Source organism: Monomorium pharaonis, chromosome 6, assembly GCF_013373865.1.
Source record: "Monomorium pharaonis isolate MP-MQ-018 chromosome 6, ASM1337386v2, whole genome shotgun sequence".
Lineage (NCBI taxonomy): Eukaryota > Metazoa > Arthropoda > Insecta > Hymenoptera > Formicidae > Monomorium > Monomorium pharaonis.
In genome coordinates, this window is record NC_050472.1 from 13,354,365 (window position 1) to 13,378,768 (window position 24,404).

The window sequence follows — 24,404 nt, forward strand, 5'->3', positions numbered from 1 at the left end:
ATATTGTCAGAAGTTCCACGGATCTAGTTTGGTTCCTATGATGCTGGTGGATCTTCCCTTTTTTTTTGAAGCGACGCTGGTTCAAGCTCCGATTGAAGCTTTGAGTGAGATGCTCCGAGGATGGGGAATTGACGAACTAGCTTCGTAGCAATAGATCCAATTTTATTCCTCAATTGAATTACAATAAACTGAGCAGCTAATTTCCACTCTCACAATGTATAACGAATAATATTTCGCAAGTAACCACGATCACGGAGCGATCATGCAGCGGGCGAGTACTCCGCATATGAGGAGCTCCGTCGAATGGCTCGCGTGTTGGTTGAGCGCGAGAGCCGGCGATTTATCGAATGCTTCCGAAATCGCGCAGAGTGATCGGAGTTGATCGAAACTTCGTAACTGTCGAGAAAAGCAAGTATTTTCGCTCGCACTACTTCGCTTCCACGGCGCGGACTCACTCTCCGAGAGAGAGATAATACGCGACAGATATCGTTTCACACGTGATTGTTTCGAAGCCGATCTGCCGGTGCTCTGGCCTCAAAATTTCTCCGCTTCGCACGCTCCCGTCAAAATCGGCGACGCAGTCGCAACAGCCTCCCGGTCGACGGGACCGATCGGTGGCTCCGCTCCGCGATAATTCACTAAACCGAATCAGCGATTTTGACGATCCACCACTCAGCCGAAGCCACGCGTGAACAGATATAATAATGAAAATTAACGCAAATTTGTTTTTTATAACAAAAATTATGAAAAACCCATAAAAATCTTGATTTTTTCTATTTATTTTTGCAAATGATGGATATTTCTAAAAATATTTTAAATAAAAGTTGTAGAGATAATAGTTTTTGAGAAAAACAATGTTCAAAACTTCATATAACCTATCTGATACAAATCAAGTTCTATTAGTTAATTTCAATGCTTACTCAAACTACTCCAAAAAACTAAAATAGTAAAGAGAATAATTATTCAGTTTTAGTGAGGTAGCTCCAATGATTTCGATCTTGACATATGTTGTGACCCTCCTGAATGATCTTTAAATGATTTTTCCCGTCGCTCGTGATTCGTTGAAAAATTATTACCAACAAAGTGATAACATATTTTCCGTTTGATTTATTAAAGCACCAAATATTCAGTCGAAAACCTATGTAATACAGTACAAGTGTGAACGTCATTTTCTCTGGAAGCGGGGGAGGGGGGGGGGTGCGGGTGGACCTCGCTTTGCGTGAAAAATCACAAATCCATGTGGTGCAGTATAAGCGTAGACGTCGTTTTGCTCTGTAAGCACTGACGTGGTGTGAGTGAATCATAGTTCGCGTGGAAAGTCGAAAATCCATATGGTGTAGAGAACGCGTGAGCGGGAAAGAGGCTCCGCGCCGAACTCCTCTCCATATTTGTTCCTATCTCTAACCCAACTCAATTTTAAGTCGCTGTTTGGCCACGATTTAAAATCTTACATTGCAACATGGTCAATTGGATCTTCATGATTATTACAATGTCATTACACTCACGAAGCGAAAAGAAATAGATCTCGCTTTGTGTTGAAAAATAAAAACCGCATATAATTAAATATTTTGAAAACTAGCCGTGTGGCGGTTGGTAGTTCGCTCGCAGAGGAATAGGTTGATCCTAGAGAAAAGTATGCGGTGGTTCCTTTAAATATATAATTTATTCTAACTTATACGTCTGTACAAAATTGCTTTATGTTTGTGTTAATTTATGGGCCCTGACAAGGGCCGTTTGTGTAAAGTCTTAAGCCTGGCGTGGCTTCCACGCTATTGGTGGAAAGGTCTTCGTTACTCGCACTCCGCCTGTGTTGTTGTTCGGGTCTAGTGACAGAGTAGATGTTATCTCCGGCACTTGGACGACTGCTTTCCTCCTTTTCTTTCCTTCCTTAGGAAAGTGTTTCTTGCTCTTTTTCTTTCTGGAGGCGCGTTCCTTTTTGTGGTGGCTGTCCTTTAGCTTGTCGCAGGATTGGCCGTTTTCCGTAGGATCCTTCTGCTGCTCGGTGCTATCGTTCACGCTACTTGCGTACTGGGTACCGTGGTCGCTGGTATTGGTCCATTCTGTCTGTGTTGCTCTTGCTTCCAAGGCAACTTTCTTCTCGGTCTGTGTACCCTGCGTCGTGGTCTCCTTGGCGAGGCTTTCTAGCAGATCCGGCAGCAGATATCTCGGTGATGTATATCGTCAGATCCTCGGATCGTCGGCGGCCAATAATACCCTCGGAGGCCTGGTGCGTCTGGGTGGCAAGACTTCCGCTATCGCGGGTTTCCACGGCGTTTCACTGGTTGCCAGCGTGACCGTCGTACTATTATACGAGAGACAGGTATCGTCTTTGTAACGCAAAGTAGACTCGAGGCGAGTAACGCAAAGAGTGGCTCGTCCGTCTTCTCGCGCTCCTTATAATGCCTGGAAGTCATTTTCTTACTCCTGAGATAAGATGGCTTCTGGTGGCGTCCGCGCGCACTTCTCTTTCCTTACTGTTATAATTCTTACAGTGTTCGCCGGGCTGCGCGGTTGCTAGGCGCTAGCTTTTTCTTACAGTGTCAGCCGGGTTGCGCGGCTGTTAGGCGCTTGGTGTGGCGATTAATGGTTTTGTGTCGCCACAAGCCGTTTCCGTACATTTATTTTTGTGACATTTGACTACAAATGCTTATAAAATTTCATCAAAATCGGAGAGAGGTGGGATACATAAGTTCAGCCTTCAGAAATTAACTAATAAAATTCAGTTTGTGTTGGATTAGTTATATGAACTTTGGAACATTTAACATCGTTTTTCTTAAAATTTTTTATCTTTATGACAAAAATTAATGGACATAAAATGTGCATTTCAATGAGATCTACAATTTTTATCTGAAATATTTTTTGAAATTCCTATTATTTACGCAAATAAGTGAAAAAAATCACAATTTTTATGGGTTTTTTATGATTTTAGGCATAAAAATCAAATTTGCACCAATTTTCACTATCATATTTGTAATCAGTGCGGCAAAATACGTAAGAATAGTTTCAAAAAATCGGAAATTCTACTTATTTAGAACTTCACCCTTGTTCTTTTACATATAATTTTCTGTGAGAAATTAATTTATTGTTATCATTTTTTCTGTAAGGGAACAATTGATAGAGTTATTCAATACATGCCTCCGTAATAACGAAGAAGGACTTGTTGTAAAGAATTATAATATGAAATATAAACCAAATGTTCGAGACGGCAACGGTTGTTATAAGATTAAAGCAGAGGTAAACGTTATTATATTATTTTAATAATGTTTCATATTCTTATTTTACGAATTTATAAAAAAAATTTAATTTACCGCAGAAGGTAACAAGGAAAGATGTGTGTTTATATGAAGAAAAAGCTTATTGTATAGTACATTTTATTATATAGTACTGTCACGCGTTTTCCTTGCGTTCCGCCGTGCGGAATCGCAACGCGGATCAAAAACGGTACGAAAGGGAGAGGGAGGATGGACGTTCCCTCGAATGCCTCCTAATTTATCGCTGAGCGATCTGCGGGACTTATCACAAATGTTGGGCGCTAGACACGCACTTTTGTCGTGTCAAATCCGAACGCGAAAGTAACACCAAGATCCCACTTCACGCTCGTGCGGAGTATTTAGCCGGCCGCGACAATTTCGGTAGAGAGGCGGGGTGGTAGGCCACAGGCGAACGTTCGGTTAATTAGGACGACACAAAACGACACAAGAATTAACGTAGACTCAGAGTAAAACACATTAACAGCGCGTTTATTGCAATAAAAGAAATTAACAAGAGAACTAATAATGAGAGAATAAAGAAATACAGCAGAAGTTTCGCTTAGCGCGCGAATGACGAAAATCGCGAGAGAATAATCGAAATGCTTAACAACAGAAATTACCGCGAAAATATCCGAATTAGCTGGAAAGCGCGAACAAAATAATTACTCTAGAAAGAGGCGCGAAAATAACAACCAGTAAGACGAAGACGCGAAGCCTAAAGACAACGACAAGCCGCGAGACGACAAGTAACGCGAGAACGCAAAGGCGGCGATCACAACGCAAACGAAATTACAATAAGACAACGACGCGACATTCACGAAACGGAATTGACGGAAATGAAACTGACACAAAACTCGGAAGGAGTACGCAATGCAATCCAGATAACACGCGTGTACGATATGGTCGCGCTACCGACCCGGGGCCACGATCCTCGGCGAGCGCGCTTCACAAACGTAACTACGATACGCGACTCTTAGCCGCCACGAGTCCTTGACGGCCCGCTGCGCATGGGAGTCGATCGCTCGTTCTAACACTAAGAAGTATACCCTCGCGCACTGTACTACATTAAAGAGCTCGCTTCCAGAACGCTAGCACGATCCGCCGACTCGCGAGTGGCTTTACAAAATTATGCACGCGTTACGGGCAACCTCACCGGCTTCCTTGTCCCTCCAAATCCTCTCCAAGGCCCTTATTCCACCTCGGGACGTTCGTCCTTCGCTCGTTACGCCAGGAACTCGAGGACGGCTGGGCTGCCAATACGCTATCTCGAACAGCTGGTGCGGAAGAGCGATCGACACGCAGAGGTGCTCGATCGCAAGTTGATGTGTTCTTCATGCAGGGGGTGGGCTACGTGACTGCGCGTGACGTCAGCCAATAAGGGGTACGCGGTACGCGCCTCGCGACAGCTTGCGCTCAACGGCGTACGCGACCAATTTCCGTGAGGCGTCCTTCAATTGCGGAACCCTTGATTATCCTCCTTTGCAGGCAGCCTTCCGGTTAGCATAATTTCCCCGAGGCCGATACGGGAGGCTGGTTAAAGCTGAAAGGTTCTCCGCTGCTGCTGGCCTCGTCGGCTTTTCCAACGTGACGCCTTGTCTAGTTTTCTGCCGTGCCGCTTGCCTCGCGGCTCCCGCTGGGGGTCCCATGCCCCCGTGGTAATCGTCCTATGCCTCGGCCCTATCTTCTATTTTCCGCTGCTCCGCCAAGGCCGAATTCTTTGTCCTGTGCGGTGTTTCTCGGTATTATCGTCCGATACGCAAGTGTCCAATACGCAAAATACCAAAAAAAAGAATTAGTTTTCGCAAATAATGTCGCTAATGTGGCCCGCTGAAGATCGCGATACGCTCCTTGCACCTCCCGGCCGCTCTCGCTAGCGCGACCTCGGGCCTTGTAACGACGGAGAGACGCTGCGACGCCGCAGCGAAATTGCAACAGTACATACGCATATTGATTTTTCTGATTTTCAATAAAAAAATTGAGCAGTTTGTAATCAAAACATTGCTGACAATGATATGGTAGACAAATTTAAAAAATAATAATTGAAATATATATTTTTATAGTATTCCGACAATTTAGTACAAGACTTAGACCTCATCATACTTGGCGGTTATTATGGGGAAGGCAAATATACAGGAATAATTAAAAGCTTTATGATGGGTGTTGCTGTTCCAGCGAGCAATGAAAAAGAAAATCCATCACAATTTGTTTCTGTCGTATCTGTGAGTACTGGAATAAAAGATGAAATGTTGCATCATCTTGAAACAAAACTTGCCCCATATTGGATCAAGGAACAGCCTGAAAAAATAATAAGCTCTAAGGTAAGTAATTGTTATGAATTGTTTTACACTTTATATTAAGGAAATATATGGAAGTGTCCCAGATGCGCACAGTAATATACGGACGCAGCAGGCTGAGTGAAACGGACACAGTAACAAACGGACACAGACCAAACGGACACAGTAACAAATGCGCACAGACCAAATGCGCACGGACCAAATGCGCACAGACTAAACGGATACAGTAACCAACAGACTTACCACATGGGTTGCGACTTCTCAGGGCACCCCTACCGACGGGGTGGGTGCGGAAGGGGGGCAAGGCCCTCTCCGTGTGTGTGTGTGTGTGTATGTGTAAAGCATTCTCTACACCACATGGGTTTGCGACTGTACGCATTTGGTCCGTGAGCATTTGGTCCGTGATCATTTGATCCGTGCGCATTTGATCCGTGCGCATTTGGTCCGTGCGCATTTGGTCTGTGCGCATTTGTTACTGTGTCCGTTTCACTTAGCCTGCTGTGTCCGTTTACTATTGTGTGCATCTGGGACTCACTCAAATATACATCTTTTTCTCGATTTATTATATACTTATATCCCTGCCCATATAGCATTAAAAAATTGCAAAAATGTTGCGGAAATATTTTATCGCAAGATTCTAATTAACAAATTTTTATAGCATATTGTTACCAAGTTAGCATTAAACTCGTTCAAAGATTGATGACAAATTCGACGCTAACTGTGTCAGCTATAAATAAATAATGTGTTTTGCTGGCAAAAAATGCGCATACAATTAGATAAGTTGGCAATAAAAATCGAGTTTTAAGTAACATTATCTGACGACAAATTAGCGGACAAAATCGGGGAAATTTTACGTATGTGACATAATTATAACTTACACTGATAAGGAAATGCCAGTATCTGCTAACTCTACTTTCGAATGAGCCATAGTGCATTCGAAAGAGAATGTGAAAAGTAAAAAACAGTGTTTTGAGTTTTGGGTAAATCGGCCTTAGTTTTTGAGAAATTGAATTTAAATGTGTGCATTTTACGGCAAAGTAAGTACAATGGAAAGCCACTTTCTAGCATAAAGCGCGGTGGCCGCGGATGCTAAGTGCGCGCCAACTTTGCTGTCCATGCGAACTGAGCTCAAGACCAGTTGTGACAAATTTTTTTTCAGTCTATACTCCAATTAAATTAATTCTTTTTATTCTTTAAATAAAAAACTTTTGCGGTTTTAATACATTTTTATAATTTTATTAAATATAATAAAAAATAACAATACATTTTTTTTTATTATAAAATTCTGGCATTCTTGTACAATGTTGTGGGTGGAAATTTACATAAAAACATTGGAAACATAAATGTTTCTCGCATCATGAACATATTATAAATGAAATTCTCGGGTCTCACAGACCCATAGGTGCTTACGTAAGGTACCAAAAATATAGGTGTCTACCTAGCATTAACGCAAATTATTGTACATCGGACCGCGACAATTTTTGGGGGACACCGGCAGTATTGTACTCGACCGAGTGTGAGACGTTACAAAAAAACATGGCAGTGTGAAAATGAATACTGCATTTAACAGTGAATTCGTAACGGGTGATATACGCCAACAAGAGCATAAACACTAAAACCAGTGACCTTTTTAAAACATCGGACTTGAACGAGTGGTGCGAGCAATACGTCATTGAGCCCACGTTATCGTCGCTCAAAGAATTATAGAAACGCGATAGCGGATAGGCGCTATCGCGAATTTTCAATTTGATTCTAAATGTAAACAAATAAAATATGCGCGGGGTGTTATTTCAAAGTATCGCGGGAGATAGTGGCGAAACATGCGATAGTGAACGTGCAATCGATGGACAATGCATGCTTCGCATGGTTAGTGGTGTTCAGCATTCTTTTGAAGGAAATCCATGTCAGGAGTCATTGTACCCACATTACAATGTTATTCTGCATTTCAAAGATATATAAAGTTTCCAATCACACTAAAAGACATTACAAAGTTAACTCAACGACGTGTCGATTAACGTGTACGGCATTGAAAAGCAGAAGATTCTTCTGCTCCGATGAATAATGAGAGAGAGAAGCATGTTAATTTACTGTGTAACGATAGGGTATTGTTATGACGATATGTAGGTTAAAACCGCGCTTTTGTTCGCATAGCCGCCGCCGCCGTCCAAATCCCGTCATTTCATTTTGGTAATATGTTTATTTCAGATTAATTAACCGTCTCACGTCTATCGGGAGCGTCCAAAGCGGCCACGTTTGAAACAGCCACGTTCGGAATAGCTACAAGAAATATTGCACGGAGTTCAATTTGCCCACGTTCGAAACGACCACGTCCGAAACGGCCACGTCCGAAATGGCCACGTTCTGAAAGGCCACGTTCGAAATGGCCACGTATGTTTTACATAATTTCCAGTATAATGCACATACGTTAGCGACTTAGACGGGTGGGTGCGGGAGGGAGGTCGAAGGTCCCCCTTGCACCCTCCCCATGTGTGTGTGTGTGCACGCAAAGCATTCTCTGCACCACATGGGTTTGCAACTTTCCACGCAAAACAAGAAAAAAATAATTCTAAACATAGCCGTTTCGAACGTGGCCATTCCGAACGTGGCCATTTCGAACGTGGCTATTTCGGACGTGGTCGTTTCGAACGTGGGTAAATTGAACTCCGTGCAATATTTCCCGTGGCTATTCCGAACGTGGCCATTTAGAACGTGGGCAAATTTATGCGTGGCCATTTCGAACGTGGGCAAATTATATCCACTCGCGTCTCATCTTGACCATTCCGTTATATTGTTATGGATCTGTGTTTTTTATATTATGCAAAATTTAGAGAAATTCCGCCGGAACGTGTAAGATAATGTACGAGTACAACCCAAGAAAGAAAAAAAATGAGAGAAGGCGCTGACTCTTGGCAATTAATTTTTCTTAACAAATGCTTTATTGTTCTCGTTATAAAGTGAACTCGATTGCTCGCGGACACCAACTCAACACTAGACGCTCGCATTGTAACGCTCTCATACCGCTTCGCTTTGATTTTTCGTGTGGGGAACCAATTGAAATTCTCCCGAGCTCTTGTTGTCTTACAAGGAATTTGGACTTCTAAATTTCCAGGTTTAAGTACGATAAACACAATTATAGCACTCTGTTGGAATTTCTGTATAATGTGTCCAAGGAAACATTATTTCATGAATTATTCTAACGAGGAAGTTTACCAAATTTTTAACACATATCGTATGTTATAACCGAGCGTGGTTCTTAAAAATTTCTAGAGTTATTTTATCAGAAGCGATTATAATTGTTAAAAGTCCTGCGAAGATTCATGAGATTGAAATTTTCTGCGATTTAAATTTTGTGAGCGATATCTGTACCATGGACGCCGAGTCCATAATTATAATATATTTTGTTGTCATTACGTCAATCATTAATTGTTGTTTTATATAACAAATAGTGCTTTATATTATCTTTAGCTAAGAAATCAGTGTTTCACAACAGACGCGCGAAATAGTCCAATCTTTACAACTGTACGTGCAAGATCAACGAAATGATAACATAGATCATTTCGTATAAATTAAAAATCTTCCGCCTGGTAAGCTTGCAATTGAGTAAGAATAAATGCAAAAAATATATTTGCGACCGGTAAGTGTACGAGTAATAAAAATCCATACAACACAGATAAATTGCAGCAACGTTTTTCTGCAAGATTGCAACATTGCCAAAATATTACAAAATATTGCTGCAATATTTCTGTAATATTGCAGCAATAGTAAAATGTTCGCTCACAGCAATCTTGCAACATCACATTGCAGCAGTATTATAATATAATATATATGCAATGATATATATTGTGTATATTTGTATCGATATAATTTCTCTTTGATATATGAGAAATTATAGAAAATTATGACTGTAAGAACCATACGTAGAATGTGCATAGATTTTCTGCATTATAATAGCAAATTATAAAATGTCAACTTTTTTTACTACCCAGCAAACACAGGTATATAATTAATACATTGCTACCATATAACGAAATGCAACAGGCAATATAATGTTCACGTTATATGTAACGCAAATATTAGTTGTAATTTTCCTCACGGATTATGGCAGTTATATGATAGCGTTGCGCCCGTTAGATCGGTCAGTTGAAGGAGGTTTGTTTCTCGAAAGTTTAAACGCATCAGCTAATGGACGTCGGTGTTTATGGGGATGTTCTAATTTGTGTTCGTTTGAGGCTGTTCATTTGTTTCGAATTTCAGAGATTTTTCGGAAGGCGGAATTGCTACGAAAAATGAACGGCAGTGGAGTTCTTCGAGCGGAGAGATTGATTGATTGATTGATTTAAATTTATTATGCCCAAGCAGAGCTAAAGGCCAAAGATACAATAAGCAGTAGATATAATAAAACAGTTTTAACATCGAATGGTCAAACACATAATTATCGCATAGTACAATTAATAAGGTAGATAAATTAATAATTCTTACAGCTAGTTACACATAGCAGTAACTCAGAAACAAAATAAGTGTATAAATGCTAGAGTATCAAAGTAGAAGAAGGTGAAATACAAATTCAGATAACAGATACAAAACAGTGTGGAAGCATATTAGTCAGTGAGATACGCAATTATATAAGAATGATGACCAGGCTAATGAAGCGACTTTATGATAACAAAAGTCACAGTTGTACGTAAAAATAAGACGAAAGTGTAATAAGAAAGAAAATTAGGTAGACTCAGAAGCAATTAAAAACTTAAAAAGAAGGTCTTTGAAAATAGTGAGAGGAAGCTGACGTGATGTTGTCAGGAAGAGAATGCCAAAAATAAATGGAGGAGAGATGAAAGGAGTTCCTGTAAACGGTGATTCTATGGAGAGGGATATGGGACATAACCGATGATGAAGTAGAACGATTTGATCTCCTTACAAGTGGGTCAATAGGAATAAAGAGCTCACTTAAGTAAGGAGACTGCAAATACAGGATTCGATAGATCAAACAGCCAAGAAAATAGAGCTTTCTATTCTCGACTGAGAGCCATTCCAGACGGCGCCTGAACGGGGTGATATGTTCATCTCTCTTTAAGTTAAAAATAAATCTAATACAACAGTTGACTAGTCTCTGGAGTTTGATATTAAGCTCGTTACTGAGGTCATTGTAGACAAGGCAACAATAATCTAAGTGAGGTAAGATAAGAGTTTTGACAAGTTTAATTTTAAGCTCCGTAGAAAGTGAACCCTTATTGAATTTGAGCTTATACAAAGCATGATGGACAGATTGCGAGACATGAAGAATGTGCTTCTTCCAAGAAAGGTCGGAGGAAAGAATAATACCCAAGTTACGTACTTCATTCACAAACGGTAACGGTGTCTGGTCGACCATAATGGGTGATAAAAGAGCAAGATCTAAGCAATTGATATATTTTCGACCGGCAAAAATTATAGCTTTGGATTTGTTAAGATTTAACTTAAGACCGTTCATGCCAACATACTCGGAAACTGCACGAGCATCATCGGAGATCAACTCAAAGCCGTGAGACAAATCAAAAGGTGAGCAAGAGAGATTTATTTGAAGATCATCGGCAAATAACATGTGATCTGAAAAGAACAAGACCTTACTGATGTCGTTAATGAATAAAGAAAACAGTATAGGGCCAAGCACAGAGCCTTGAGGAACGCCTAAGGAAATGGGCAGCCAATTTGAGTGATTCCCCGCATCATCTATAACAGCCTGAGTACGGTAAGTCAAATACCAAAAGAGCCAGGTAAGAACTGAATCAGAGAATCAGAGAGTCCTTGAGCTTGGTCAACAACCGGAGGTGCAGGACAGTATCGAATGCCTTGTTGAAGTCGAACAGAATCATTATTGATAAGTCTGTTTTCAATACCAAGTCTGATGTCGTCACATACACGTAGAAGAGCGGACTGGGTGTTGTGACCAGGACGATAAGCTGATTGTCTAGGATCAAGAAGACAGTGCTGATGAATATAGTTATTAATTTGAGCAGCAACTATCCGCTCGAGAACCTTGGACATTTCGGGAAGATTGGCAATGGGTCGCGTGTCAGACGGAGATAAAGGGGTACATGTCTTGGAGAGTGGACGAATAAGGGCACGCTTCCAAGCAGAAGGGAACAAAGAAGAAGACAGTGAGCAGTTGAATAGTGTTTTGAGCCATAACGAAATGCAGGGCCAGGCAATTTGTAAGATATAAAGAGGGATGCCATCAGAGCCCGAAGCACAGGATTGAAGGGATCCAGATGCAATAATTTTGTGAACATTACAAGGCAGAATAGTAGAGAAGGTAAACTCCGACTTATGAGGTGGACAATCTATGCCTGCAATGGCAGAGATAAAGTCATTGTAAGAGAGCGGGGCAACAGTAGAGACCGAGGCATAATAAGAATTTAAATCGTCAGGCGTAAAAAAATGAAGAGGAGAGGTAAAAGTATTTTTAACAAAACCTAGGTGAGCAAGTTCTTTCCAAAGTTTAGCAGGGTCGGTGATGCAATTTAAGAAAACAAGAAGAAATTCACTCTTGGCTAGCTTTATGTCAGTATTAAGCTGATTCCTAAATAGTCTATATCGAGCAAACCCAAGCAAACTATTGGAGCGCTTAGCTAGTTTATAAAGCAAATTTCTTTGCTTTAGACGAGACCTAAGATCATCAGAGAGCCACCTCACGGGGGGTCTCCTAGTAACAAATGCACGCACAAGTGCAAAAACGTCTAGAGCATCTAATAAGGTATGGGACAGCAGGTCACAGAACAATTGAACATCAGCTTTATTGGAAGAAAAATTAAACGAAGTGAGGACTTCAACTTGAGATTAATATAGTCAAGAAAACCGGAGCCATTAATTAGTCTGTAGGGACGACGTAAGATAGATCGCTTATTTTCATTCTCAAATTCGAATACAAGAGAGAGCTCAAGAAGATCATGCCCAGCTATGAACGGACAGGAGGATTTAGTAAATGACTTAATCTTATCAAGGTCGTCAACTATCAGAACATCCAGCCATGAATCAGATGTGGCAGTGTGATGGGTGGCGTCAGAAGGAACGATGTGCAATGAGAGACTAAGAATTAAATTGCGGTAGGCAGATGTCAATGATTAAGAATTCGGGATCTTCGATATGATCGCTAGCAGACGCAGCGACAATAGTAGCTCTAAGCGAGTTGTGGATATAACACGCAACACAGCCACCGGCACGGCCAACACGATCGTTCCTGATGAGAAAATAGTCATTCAAGGCGACAAGGTCATCAGAGATGCCCTCACAAAGCCATGTTTCGGATACAGAAATCACATGATAGGAGCATATACTAGGATGAAGTCTAATAAAGTCGATGTGTCCACGAAGTGAATTAGCGTTAAATTGACGCGAAATAGGGTCGCTGAGCAGGGACACAGGATGCAACGGAGAACAGCGGGACAACCGAACCAGCCAGTCAATCAAGCCTTCCCAGGTCGGCTTTAGATGTAATCCGAATGACCGGCTTACTATCCGAGTGTCTCAAGTGGATTCGGCCACCGTTGACCCACACATAACGGTATGACTTTTCCTTAGCTGTACGTTTAGTGAGTTGGAGTAACTCATACATGTCACGAGAGAGTAGTTCATTGACGTAGACTGTTCGATTCGAGTCGCCATCGCAAAGGTCACTCTGCACAAGTGTTCGTCGTGCTCGCTTTTTGGAGATAACCGTGTCTCGGACGGCTGACGATGCTAAGGTAACGATATAAGAATTAGCATCAGGCACCTGCGAGGAATGGTCGCGAAGCGCCACAGGCCGCGGTCGACGGACGACGGCTCTGACATCTAAAATATGACAAGAGAGCGCAGGGATGTCAAGAACGTCGAACACTCTCTGAACAAAAGCATAAGGAGCAATGAGCGAAGAAGCAGGGAAACCAGAAATAATTAGCCTGTTATCAGCCTGCGATGAAGAGGAGGTGGCAGAAAGTTCATGATTCTCCTTCAAGTTGTTCACATCGCTGGCAAGAACAGAATATTGTTTCTCCAATGAAGCAATCCGCTGATTCTTTTTCTCAACGCCACTCGCAATAGTGTTTAGTTGGTTAAGTTTGGCATTGAGCTCAGCGTTTGTATGTGTCGCTGATCATCAACAAAAGCTGAGAACCTTGCTTCAGACTCCTTCAGCTGTTCGATAAGCTGACGCAAAAGTGTATTAGTTGTAGCATCACACATAGGTTGCGATTGCGACAGCGGTCTTGGTTGCGATTGAGTATGAGGGTCGGCTCCAACAGAAGCATTAATATTAGTAAAATCTAATGATTGTACAGTACTCTCCGCGGCTGGCGTTGATGGCGCGCTTAATGACATCTGGAGCGATTTGCAACATGCGTCGGCGTATTTAGAGACAGAATAAGACCTCACGCACCCGGGGTGAAACACCTTTTTGCATTCACATTCAACCGACGCGGTCGCAATCGGTTTTTTACATCTAGTGCATGTTGGCAACATTAGTGGTTATAAGTATCGCCGGCTTAAACTAGATGGGATAAAATAGTTAGAGAATGCAACAAAGGAGTTAATACTGTCTAACCGGATATAGCAGGGCGCCGAACCGCAAAGTCACGCATTGATATCACAGATAATCGGTTCAAGTGCTCCAAGAAGGCCACAGGTGTCAGCACAGACACACACACACGGGCACAGCCAGTCAGCACTCAGACCACACACCAAGGACCGCAAGGCAGCAATCCAGTCAACCACAGCAGCTCAAAAGAAACCAGCAGGCAGTGCAAGCGCAATAGTGGCGAGGCAAGAATCGGCACCAGCCAAGCATGTCAGGAAAGCGAGGTTAGAAATCCAGATAGACTTTTGACCAATATTAAGCTTGAAGGTGGCAAGCAGAGAAAAGAATATAGGCACCCGGAATTCTATGTCAGGATCCAATGCAGCTGGATACAGCCAAGTTACACAGAACATAAGCACGTCGCATCGGTCGCACGTTGTCGCAACTCAAGCGACCAATCACCAATCAAGCGCGCCGAACCGACATACGCTATTGAGTCTGTTCGTGTCACATGCCCCGACATGCTCCTATTCACCCCAACGCATTCTAATACGTTGTTTCCGATGATGCCAATCTATTAGAGTGCGTTGAAGTGAGTAGGAGCATGTCGGGGCATAGCGATGCGAACAAATCATCAGAGTTGCAGCAACGGTCGTAAGAAAGAAATTAACCAATTAATATAACAGTTAAAAATAGCGGAATGAACTGTAAAGCTTATTTTGTCGAATTTTATAAGCTCCCCGGAAGCTCTAAAATATGAACTTCCTGGGAGGTTGTTTTGTCGAATTTTGTTAACTCCAACGAGAGCTCGGTAAAATGAATTCCCTGGGGAGCTTGTTTTGTCGAATTTTATTAGCTTTCCGGAAGCTCAAAAATATGAACTTTCTGAGAGCTTGTTTTGTTGAATTTTGTGAGTTCCTCGGGAGCTTAGCAAAATGAACTCCCTGGGAGTTGGTTTTATCGAATTTTGTTAGCTCCAACGAGAGCTCGGCAAAATGATCTCCCTGGGAGCTTGTTTTGTCAAATTTTTTAAGCTCCTCGGGAGCTCAGCAACATTAACTCCCTGGAAGTTTGTTTTGTCAAATTTTGTAAGCTTTTTGGGAGCTCTGCAAAATGAACTCCCTGGGAACTTATTTCGTCGAATTTTATTAGTTTCCCGGAAGCTCAAAAATGTAAACTTCTTGGAAGCTTGTTTTGTTGAATTTTGTAAGCTCCTCGGGAGCTCAGCAAAATAAACTCCCTGGGAGCTTGTTTTGTCGAATTTTGTTAGCTCCAAGGAGAGCTCAGTAAAATGAACTCCCTGGGAGCTTGTTTTGTCGAATTTTGTAAGTTCCTCGGGAGCTCAGCAAAATGAACTCCCTGGGAGCTTAAACGGAGCTTTGTGCTGTGTGGGGAATCTCAATCGACAATGTCACTGATCAATTATCAAATATAAAACAACAATATTAAATGTAAAACATTGTTTCCATCCAAAGACTAATTCTGTTGAAAAAATCAGATGGAAATCCAGATGGTTATTGACATGTATGGTTATGGAATCTATACAAAACCATTTAAAATCCATAGGAATCTACATACATGTGGATAACCATCTAGATTTCCATGAGGTCTTTTCAACGGAGCATGTACATTAAAGTGTAAACGGATGAGACCCGATTGACTACATCACCAATTGTGCTATTTTAAAATAAAATATTCTAATTGATGGATACAAAAGAAAAGCTGTAACACCTATGTGGTAGCTGTAACAGCTATGGGACATGAGAAAACTGAGCACTTTAGTGCAAATGTTTGTCGCGCGGCAAAAATAAATAACCAGTTAAAATTTTTATTATAAACTTTATTTAATTTTATTATAAACTTTTATTATAAATTTTTCTGTAGTTCTATGGCCGATATTCATATAGTCCGCTCTCAAGATCGTTTTAAGTACAATTTTAAAATATATAGAGCTATATTTGCGTCTTAGGATTATACTTAATTTAAATCAGTTTTAAAAGAACGGTCTATAACTACCGATATATATATATATATATATACCCATATTGTTGCACTCTTTCACTGCTCTAGCACACACTCGCGCTCGCACTCGGAAAAGAGAAGACACTGTTTCTCTCAAGAAAGATTTATTAATCAAACGTTTACAAGAACGAGCTTGAAACACGTCCGAACGCAAAGACGTGCCAAGAACAACAACAACACGACTTTTAACAACATTCACATGGCAACCAACTTCGTCTGTCACAGCTGACCGAGGCGATCGATATATTGATTTCCACGACAGCCGATTACAGCTGCCGTTCACAATAAGCGCGAGAACACCGCGCTTATAACAATATATATATCACGCGAGATATTTATTTATTATATAATAAATGCGTACGAATAACTGAACAAAGAACGTAACTGACAAGAAAAATAGACTGTAACTGTGCGGAAGTGAACTTAAATTGTAACAGATATAGACTTACGATGACGACGACTGACGCGCTTCTCAAGCGCTCTGTTTCTTCCGCTTATCACAACGCTACTTTCAGCACCGTCTATATATTTGGGGGCTTCATCACCCAACACTCCCACGGAGACCTCGGGTGCATGGTTAGTTGTATTTTAATTTATTGAATCAAGATTTAGGTATTTCTTTAGTTAACAAGTCTGCTAACTGATCCTCCGATGGATAGTATGTGACAAACAATTTTCCTGACTCGATTACTTTTTGGATATATTTATATTTAATATCCACGTGCTTTGTTGATGGAAGAGATTATTTGCACTCAACTGAATTGCAGCTTGATTATCCAAGTTTAGTTCGATTGGATCTATCTCCTCTTCTTGAACGTTGTAGAATGTCGCTAGCATTCGTTTTAAAAATTCAACTTCCTGTGTGGCCTGTGATGTAGTCACTAATTCTGCTTTTGCAGTTGATAAAGTCACAATCTTTTGTCGACGTGATGCCCAGACTACTGATATGCCATTTATGAGAGAGTATATCTAGATGTAGAACGACGCTCATCTTCATCTCCAGCAAAATTAGCACCTGAGAAGTAGATGCATTCTCGTTACAGTGTTATATTTTCGTAAGAGATCTCTTCGTGGATAGTTCTTTCAACGAACTTTCAAGTATCTTGAAACTCGTTTTGCAGCATTCCAAATGTGCTGGTCCTGGATCTTGTAAATAACGACTTAATTCACGCGATGTCAAAACGAGTAACATTTGCCAGAAATTGCAGCGGTCTAATTAATTTACTGTAAAGAACTTTTAACATGATTTTTTTTATTGGAGAGACACATTTGTTTTGACAATTTTTCATTTGGATTAACTGAAATGAAAATGCCTTTGGTTTCTTCCATTTTGAATTTTTCGAGTAATCTCTTGATGTATATAGCTTGATAACTTTTTATTATTCTTAGATTTGAATCTCGTTCTAACTCGATTTCTACAAAATAAATTGTATACTTTAATTGCGTACTTTAAATTCAAATTTTTTGCTTAATTGCCGTATGAATTCCTTCAGGACATTCGATGACTTGCAGAGAAAAATGCCATCATCCATGTATAAAGTCAGATATAATTTTTCTTTATTAACTTTACCAACATATATACAGTCATCACCTTTGAACTTCTTCAAGTTGTATTTCATCAAGACTTATGTAACATTGATAGTAGCATACGAATACTTTCATAACGTAATACCGACGCGTACGTCTCTATATACCTTGAGGTTATGTACAGTTTTGAGCCACTAGACGAGCCTTGTATCGATCTGATTTACCTGACGTCATCTTTCTCTTGAATATCCGTTTGCACGTTATAACCCTTTTATTCTCGGATTTTGGTGAACCATGTTCTGTTCTTTCGATCTGCAGAAAGCTTCTGCTCAATTGCCTCTCTCTAATGTTCAGCATAAACTATGCAAGGACTCAAAGGTTGTTGGTTTTGGTTCCGCTATATTTATTGAAGATAGGTAAGTTTTTCCGGCTTTTTTATCTGGCACTCAGTTGGACACAGTTCAAACGGACACGGTGCTTTTGGACACGATATCTTGCATATGGTTCAAATGGCCACAATGCATTTGGACACTGCTTATTTTCCTACAATTTACCGTTCGTTTCATCATGAAAAGAAGCGCACTGTTTGTTTGGACACGAAAAGAAGCGCACCGTTCATTTGGACACGAAAAGAAGCGCATCGTTTATTTGGACATGAAAAGATGCGCACCATTTACTTGCCCACCGCCCACTTGCCCACCGCTCATTTACACACGAAGAGATGCGCACCGTTCATTTGGACGTAAAAAAGATACGCACCGCTTATTTGCACACCGTTCATTTGCCAACCACTCATTTGCACACGAAAAGATGCGCACCGTTCATTTACATACGGAAAGATGCACACTGCAAAAAGATCAAAGATCCACGCTGTTCGTTTCCACATTGTTCTGCTCCACGGAGATAGGATATGATAATATAACATAAAAATTAATGCAGAGATGTAAAACGGACACCACCAATCAGATTACTGCTTTAGTTAAAGTTAAGGTAAATTTATAGAACTTGATTGGTGATGTCCGTTTTACACTGTGCGCATCTGGGATTCACTTTTTGCGACTTGCCATGCCAAACAAAATCCACACTGTTTGTTTTCATATTGTTCTGTCCCACGGAGATAGGATATGATAAAAATTAATGCGAGGATGTAGGGAGAGAGCATTTTGCTCTGGATTATACAGAGCAGATGTCTGATATTTCATGCCTCTTGCTCTTACGAATTTTTTGAACGGTTTATTAATGTACTCTTATCTGTTTTTCGTTTTTATCTTGATTTTTTGCTTGAAACGATTATGCACCATATTAACATATTGAACGAATTTGTCGAATACTGAAGCTTTCCTCTTGATTGCATATGTTGCGCGTTCGCGTAATGAGATCGCTGATATCCCTACGGATGGAAGCAGGGTGAGAGGACGTCGTGGACATAATGCTCAAAGAAGTAATATAGAATTGATTTTAATATGTAATTCACACGCTCAAAGCGAGTCTGAGTTACCATACATTGTATCGCAAATACACGGGTCAATTATTATATTAATTGAGTACCGATCTAGTGATGATGATGCCCGTGAGCTGTGTATTCCACGTGGCGTTCACACTACGCTTTACGTAGTGAGTCGGAGTGGTCATTGTTGATGTACATAAAATGAGTCTTGTCGTCAGATATCGTGATCCTGGTCACGATGATAAGTCAAGAGATTGCTGAATGTCCACACGCTGAGAAAACACACGGAAACTATGCACAATACTTGTCACGTATATTGCGAACAGCCGCCATGAAGCAAGAGCACGTACGAAGTGAAATACAGCGCGGCGCACGCGCTGACGCACACACCGTGGCGCTCCGCGATGCACGCGAACGCTGTGTGGGAACCACCACGCCATTGGTTGAGACCACCGACCAATGGTTCCGGCCTCCAGAACGCAGCGCCGCATGAGACAACAGAGAGGGGTTTTAGGAACACAAGCAAGCGGACAAGAAGAAGCACGAAGGGAAAAAAGAAATAACTCAAGTCGTGTGTGTGTGTGTCTTAGTTTTGAATAAAGAGATCAGAATTACTTTGTACTTAAACGTGAGAATTTATATAAACCCCACAGCTGATCGATAGATGCTGTCATCTGACGGCGCGAGCCCATTATCTACTGAATCTCGAACATTCCACCCACAATCAGCAACTGCGTTGATGATTCTTAATCTGCTGAAGTTGTAGGTAGAACGGCGAGTTTACAGGTCGTACAAGAATGGTGGCGGCAGTCTTCAGCGTCACCACTCTGGCGAGTTCATCTTTCCCCGGATGTAAAGCGGTTACTCTAGCGAGCGGCCATTTGCATGGCGGTAACCATCTGTGATGAACACTAATAAACCGATTTTGATGTCGTTGTTCTTGTGCCACTTTGAAATAGATAGTTGCCATTGTAGATAATGCGCCGCTCATTGAGACCAAAACTGTTGTACTCTTTGCTGAATGAGTTGCTATCTCGAGAGTCTTGAGATTGCAAGGTCAATGAGAGATGGTTCTGGTACAGTATTAAGTGAACACCCGATGAGAAAATGTCCTGGTATAAGTGTTGAGACGTCTTCTGGATCGTCACTCAATGACTTGAGAGGTCGTGAGTTGAGAATTGCCTCAATTTGAGTGAGCAATATTGTGAGCTCCTCAAGTGTAAGCGCAGTCTTCCCAATGGTGCGTCGTAAATGATATTTGGCAGATTTTACATTGTATTATTATTAAAATAAGAAGAAATTGTTAAAATATTTTAATGAAATCAAGCGGCACTCGCTACACTGTCCTGTGGTTTTTACACACAGGAACATTGTAGCTCGCACAAACGCAGTCGTAATATCAATGTTTTATAGTGAGTACCTGTTCAAAATGTAAACACATTGACCACGTAACGATAATGTTGTACTCAAATCGAAATCCGTATTAATTCAAGAATTTTCTGCCCCCCAGTCTAATGTGTTTTCGACATCGAAATTGCATCAATTTGAGTCGATCACCATTTCGACGAAGTTTTGATACTTTGACTGTGTCATCAATAGGGAGCGTTCCCGATGCGCATAGTGTAAAACGGACACCACCAATCAGATTGCTGCTTTAGTTAAAATTAGGATAAATTTATGGAATTTGATTGGTGGTATTTTACACTGTGGGACTTACTTCATCAATATAGACCGATCGTTATTTTAATGTCTTTAATTTCGACATCAATTCAGTTTTGAAAGTCGACATCAGTTTTGAAATAATGTAAATCTGACATATATATAATTTCGATATGTTTTTTACATAACATTTATCCGATTTACATTTTAAATTCTTACAAATAATTTTGTAATGTTGTATGTACAAACAAAAAATTGTTTGTAATAAACATACAAAATACAAAGAACTATAGTTCATAAAATATACAATTTTTGTTTCTTGTATGTTACAAACAATTTTGCATAATTCACAATAATTTATACTTATGATGGTACAAAATTATCCGTAAATACTGTGACGTGACAGCTGCGGGCTGTCATTTGTTACAAGGCCCTTAGCCGCCCTTACGCGTTTTCATCACACAAATCTTGCGTCTTCCCGCTCGGGAGCGGACGCGGAAGCGTGACGCGTCTTGTTCCGTCTCTGTCCGTCCCGTGTATTGTCTCTTTCGCGTAATCTGGCTCTTTTGAGCATTATTTTGCGAATGCGGCGAAAGCTAAGTTGTACGATCCCGACATCTCGTCTTGCCAGTGGACGCCCGAGGGGTAGCGCAACGTCGGATGAGAGTGAGCTACTAACGAGAGACCTTCTTTCGAGCGGGGCCACGCAGGTTGTACCGCCCTTTACTTTGCTTAAAGTTTTTCGCCGCAGTAAAAATCTTGATACTACTGCAGAACATGATTGCAGGATTTAGAGAAGGCGCGCGTGAAAGGGGCTTTGACGGGGCGGCTCCGAAACAGGTTCCACGAGAATTCCAACAAGGGCTACGGGGATTGACAGCATATTTTCTGCCCATGATGAGGCGAGGACAGCACCTTTGAGATAGAAAGTGCGCCCACCTGAGAGGTCTAGAGCCGCTACCGACGAGAAAGCTCGAGGACTCACACGCGCAAGGCCCGGAAATTTGATTCCCGCGCCTAGGATCAGCGAACAAGTAGCGGCGACGCATGTCACGCGCCGCGCGCACATCGGGCCGAGAAATCGCGGCCAATAAGGACCTAGCTTTTTTAGGTAAGGTGGAGCGCATCGCCGAGCGGCCCCTGCAGGATCAAGAATATTTGGCTGCGGAAGTCGTGCATCTCAGTGTTCGCGAGCTAGCGACATTGTGAGAGAATGCAGGGGTCGACTCATCCCGCAGAGACTGAGGAGGAGACAACTTGATGAGACGAGCGTCATAAGGCTATTATAAAGCTGCCGATTTCACGATTGAGCGAATCGCGGAGCGACCGCGCGTTTGATATTGTTTCTCTCTCTCTCTCTCGTCATCATAGAATCACGACAGTATTGTCGCAATTCCGTCACTTCGCCCGATCATGTGCATATGCGGACTTCAACTTGTCCTTTTTTTTGCGTCAGCGTCGCGCGTGCGTTTCGCAGCCGAGTCATTGACGTTATTTGCGTCGCGAACCATCGTGCGATTGCGTTTTTCGTTATTACCACAATAATTGTTTTCATTTTCTTGCTGCCTCGCTAGCGAGCGAGTACTAGTCTTTGTTCATATTCTCTGCGGGATATCGTTAACGGGAAAGCACGAGTCCGTCGCGTGTTGCGCGACTCGTAAAGTATAACTGTGCGTCCCGATCACCGTTAGCGATTGTCACCATACCGAGAACTTGATTTGCGGCGTATCGAGGGACGCAAATACGCTGGAGAGTTCCCGAGCATATTGAGCCGCGCTCCAAATAATTAATCCCGTTTCGGATCGGTTTGGATTCAAACGAGCATCGGTTCGTCGCGTGCGCGAACGCTTTGTAATCGCCGCTTGACCGAACGCCAAGATCCTGTAATTTCTGGATGCACTAAATATACTTGTTATTGTTTATTGTTCGCTTGATAATGTATTTCCGATAGTTCTTTCGTCTTCCCGATTCCATCCGCCCGCACTAAATCTCCCCCTCTATTATTTTAGGGTTGGGTAGCTGGCTGTCGGAGTCGATGCCTCGGTCGCCTAAAAGTGCTTACCCTTTTCTCTGCATTATCGTTCAGGTGATAATTTTCAGTTTTACGTGAAAGAGTGGAACGCTTAACGTACTTGAAGCCTAATCTTGCATCTCAGCGAGATTTACAAGAATACGATCGCCCCGTCACTCGGGCGCAAGGCCGCGATCAGGGACGGGGCTGTCGCTCGCGAGCGCGGTTACAGTACGTTATAAATAAAATTGTAATACAATTTTTATTTATAAGAATCTAAAAATACATAAACGATCAATTTCTATACTGATGATAATTCAGCCATATGTGTGAAGGTAAAAATAAAGGTCATTCGGCTTGGAAAAATTTTTTAATTTTTAAAAATTTATTTTTTCACAAAAATAAAATATAAAAATAAAAAATAGGAGCACTATGAGATGTGTTAGAAAAATTGAATATATTTTTTTAATTCCTAATATATTCTTAAATATTTCTTACATAAAAATATTTTTTAGCGAACATTTACAACTGTTATAACATATGTAACATTGGGCGCATTTAGTAGACGGGGCGGATTAGTGAGCGCTCAGTGTTTCTTTATTATGATTGGTTTTTGCTTCTAAATCTAACGAAGGACTAAAGGCAAGAACCAATCATATTAGAGAATAACTGAACGCTCACTGCTCTGCTCCTTCTGCTGAACGCGCCCATAGTTTCGATATCCACTATTCCGTCTATCAAAACAGCGTTTAAAAACATTATTTGACTTTATTATTTCAATTTTATCAAAAATTTTAAAATTATAAATCCAAAAAGTATTTCGTAAAAAAATTATTACGAGTCTAAAAAAAGTAAATGATGTGAAATTGGCATCGAATTAACATCGATTCTTTGTCAATTTTATTATCATTTCTTGTTGGGATATTTAGATCTACTTAAAAAAACAAAATGTCATTTGGATTCATATGTATGTGGTTTTCGATTAGATTATTTCTTGTATGTCGAATCAATGTCAAATCGACATCAAATTGTTATTGAACAAAAACGTGTAAAAAATGTTGAAAAAAAGATTATATTGTATTGCTACTGTTACCAATAAACTGTTTGCACATTTATTACGAAATCGAAATAATCTCGAAATATTTGAAATTTCATGGTGGTGTCTTTCGATTCTTAAGACTATGTATTATTTACGAATTATCGGTCGATGTTCCAAGTCGATCCTTTCATCTGCTAAATTAGATCCATATATTAAGATTAGTGGGAGGAAAAAATGGCGCTGGTGAGTGAGGAAGTGTGAAAGTGCGCTCCGGAAGAAAAAGAAGAAAAGTGAGTAGTGAGGAACTGGGGGGACGAGGGGCACAGTGATTCGGATGGAGGAGGTGAAGAGGCTGCTGAGGAAATGAATGGAAGACGGAAGAACTTCAAGGAGGGAAGTACGACGGGAAGAAATTCGGAGTGAAATAGAGGTGACGAAGCGAAAATGGGTGACAGAGAGAGTGCGATGAAAAAGAGGAGATGGAAAGCGCGCTAGTGTACGAAGAAAGTGCTCAAAAGGAGAAGATAGATGGAGCTGGTGGCGAAGGTGGAGACGACACGAGCGCACGAAAGGCAGAGAAGTGTATGATGGAAATCAGGATCGAGAAGAGGGGATAAGAAGAAGAGA

At 41.2% G+C, this 24,404-nt stretch overlaps 1 protein-coding gene across 3 annotated transcripts in view; it reads left to right on the forward strand.

Moving 5' to 3' along the window:
• Nucleotides 1–24,404, forward strand: part of LOC105834969 — a 153,325-nt gene that overhangs the window by 120,555 nt on the left and 8,366 nt on the right. For all 3 annotated transcript variants that reach the window (XM_036288239.1, XM_036288240.1, XM_036288241.1), the window contains 2 exons: nt 3,105–3,234; nt 5,312–5,569. In XM_036288239.1, the coding sequence (XP_036144132.1) occupies nt 3,105–3,234; nt 5,312–5,569 (388 nt within the window). The remainder of the gene's footprint in view (nt 1–3,104; nt 3,235–5,311; nt 5,570–24,404) is intronic.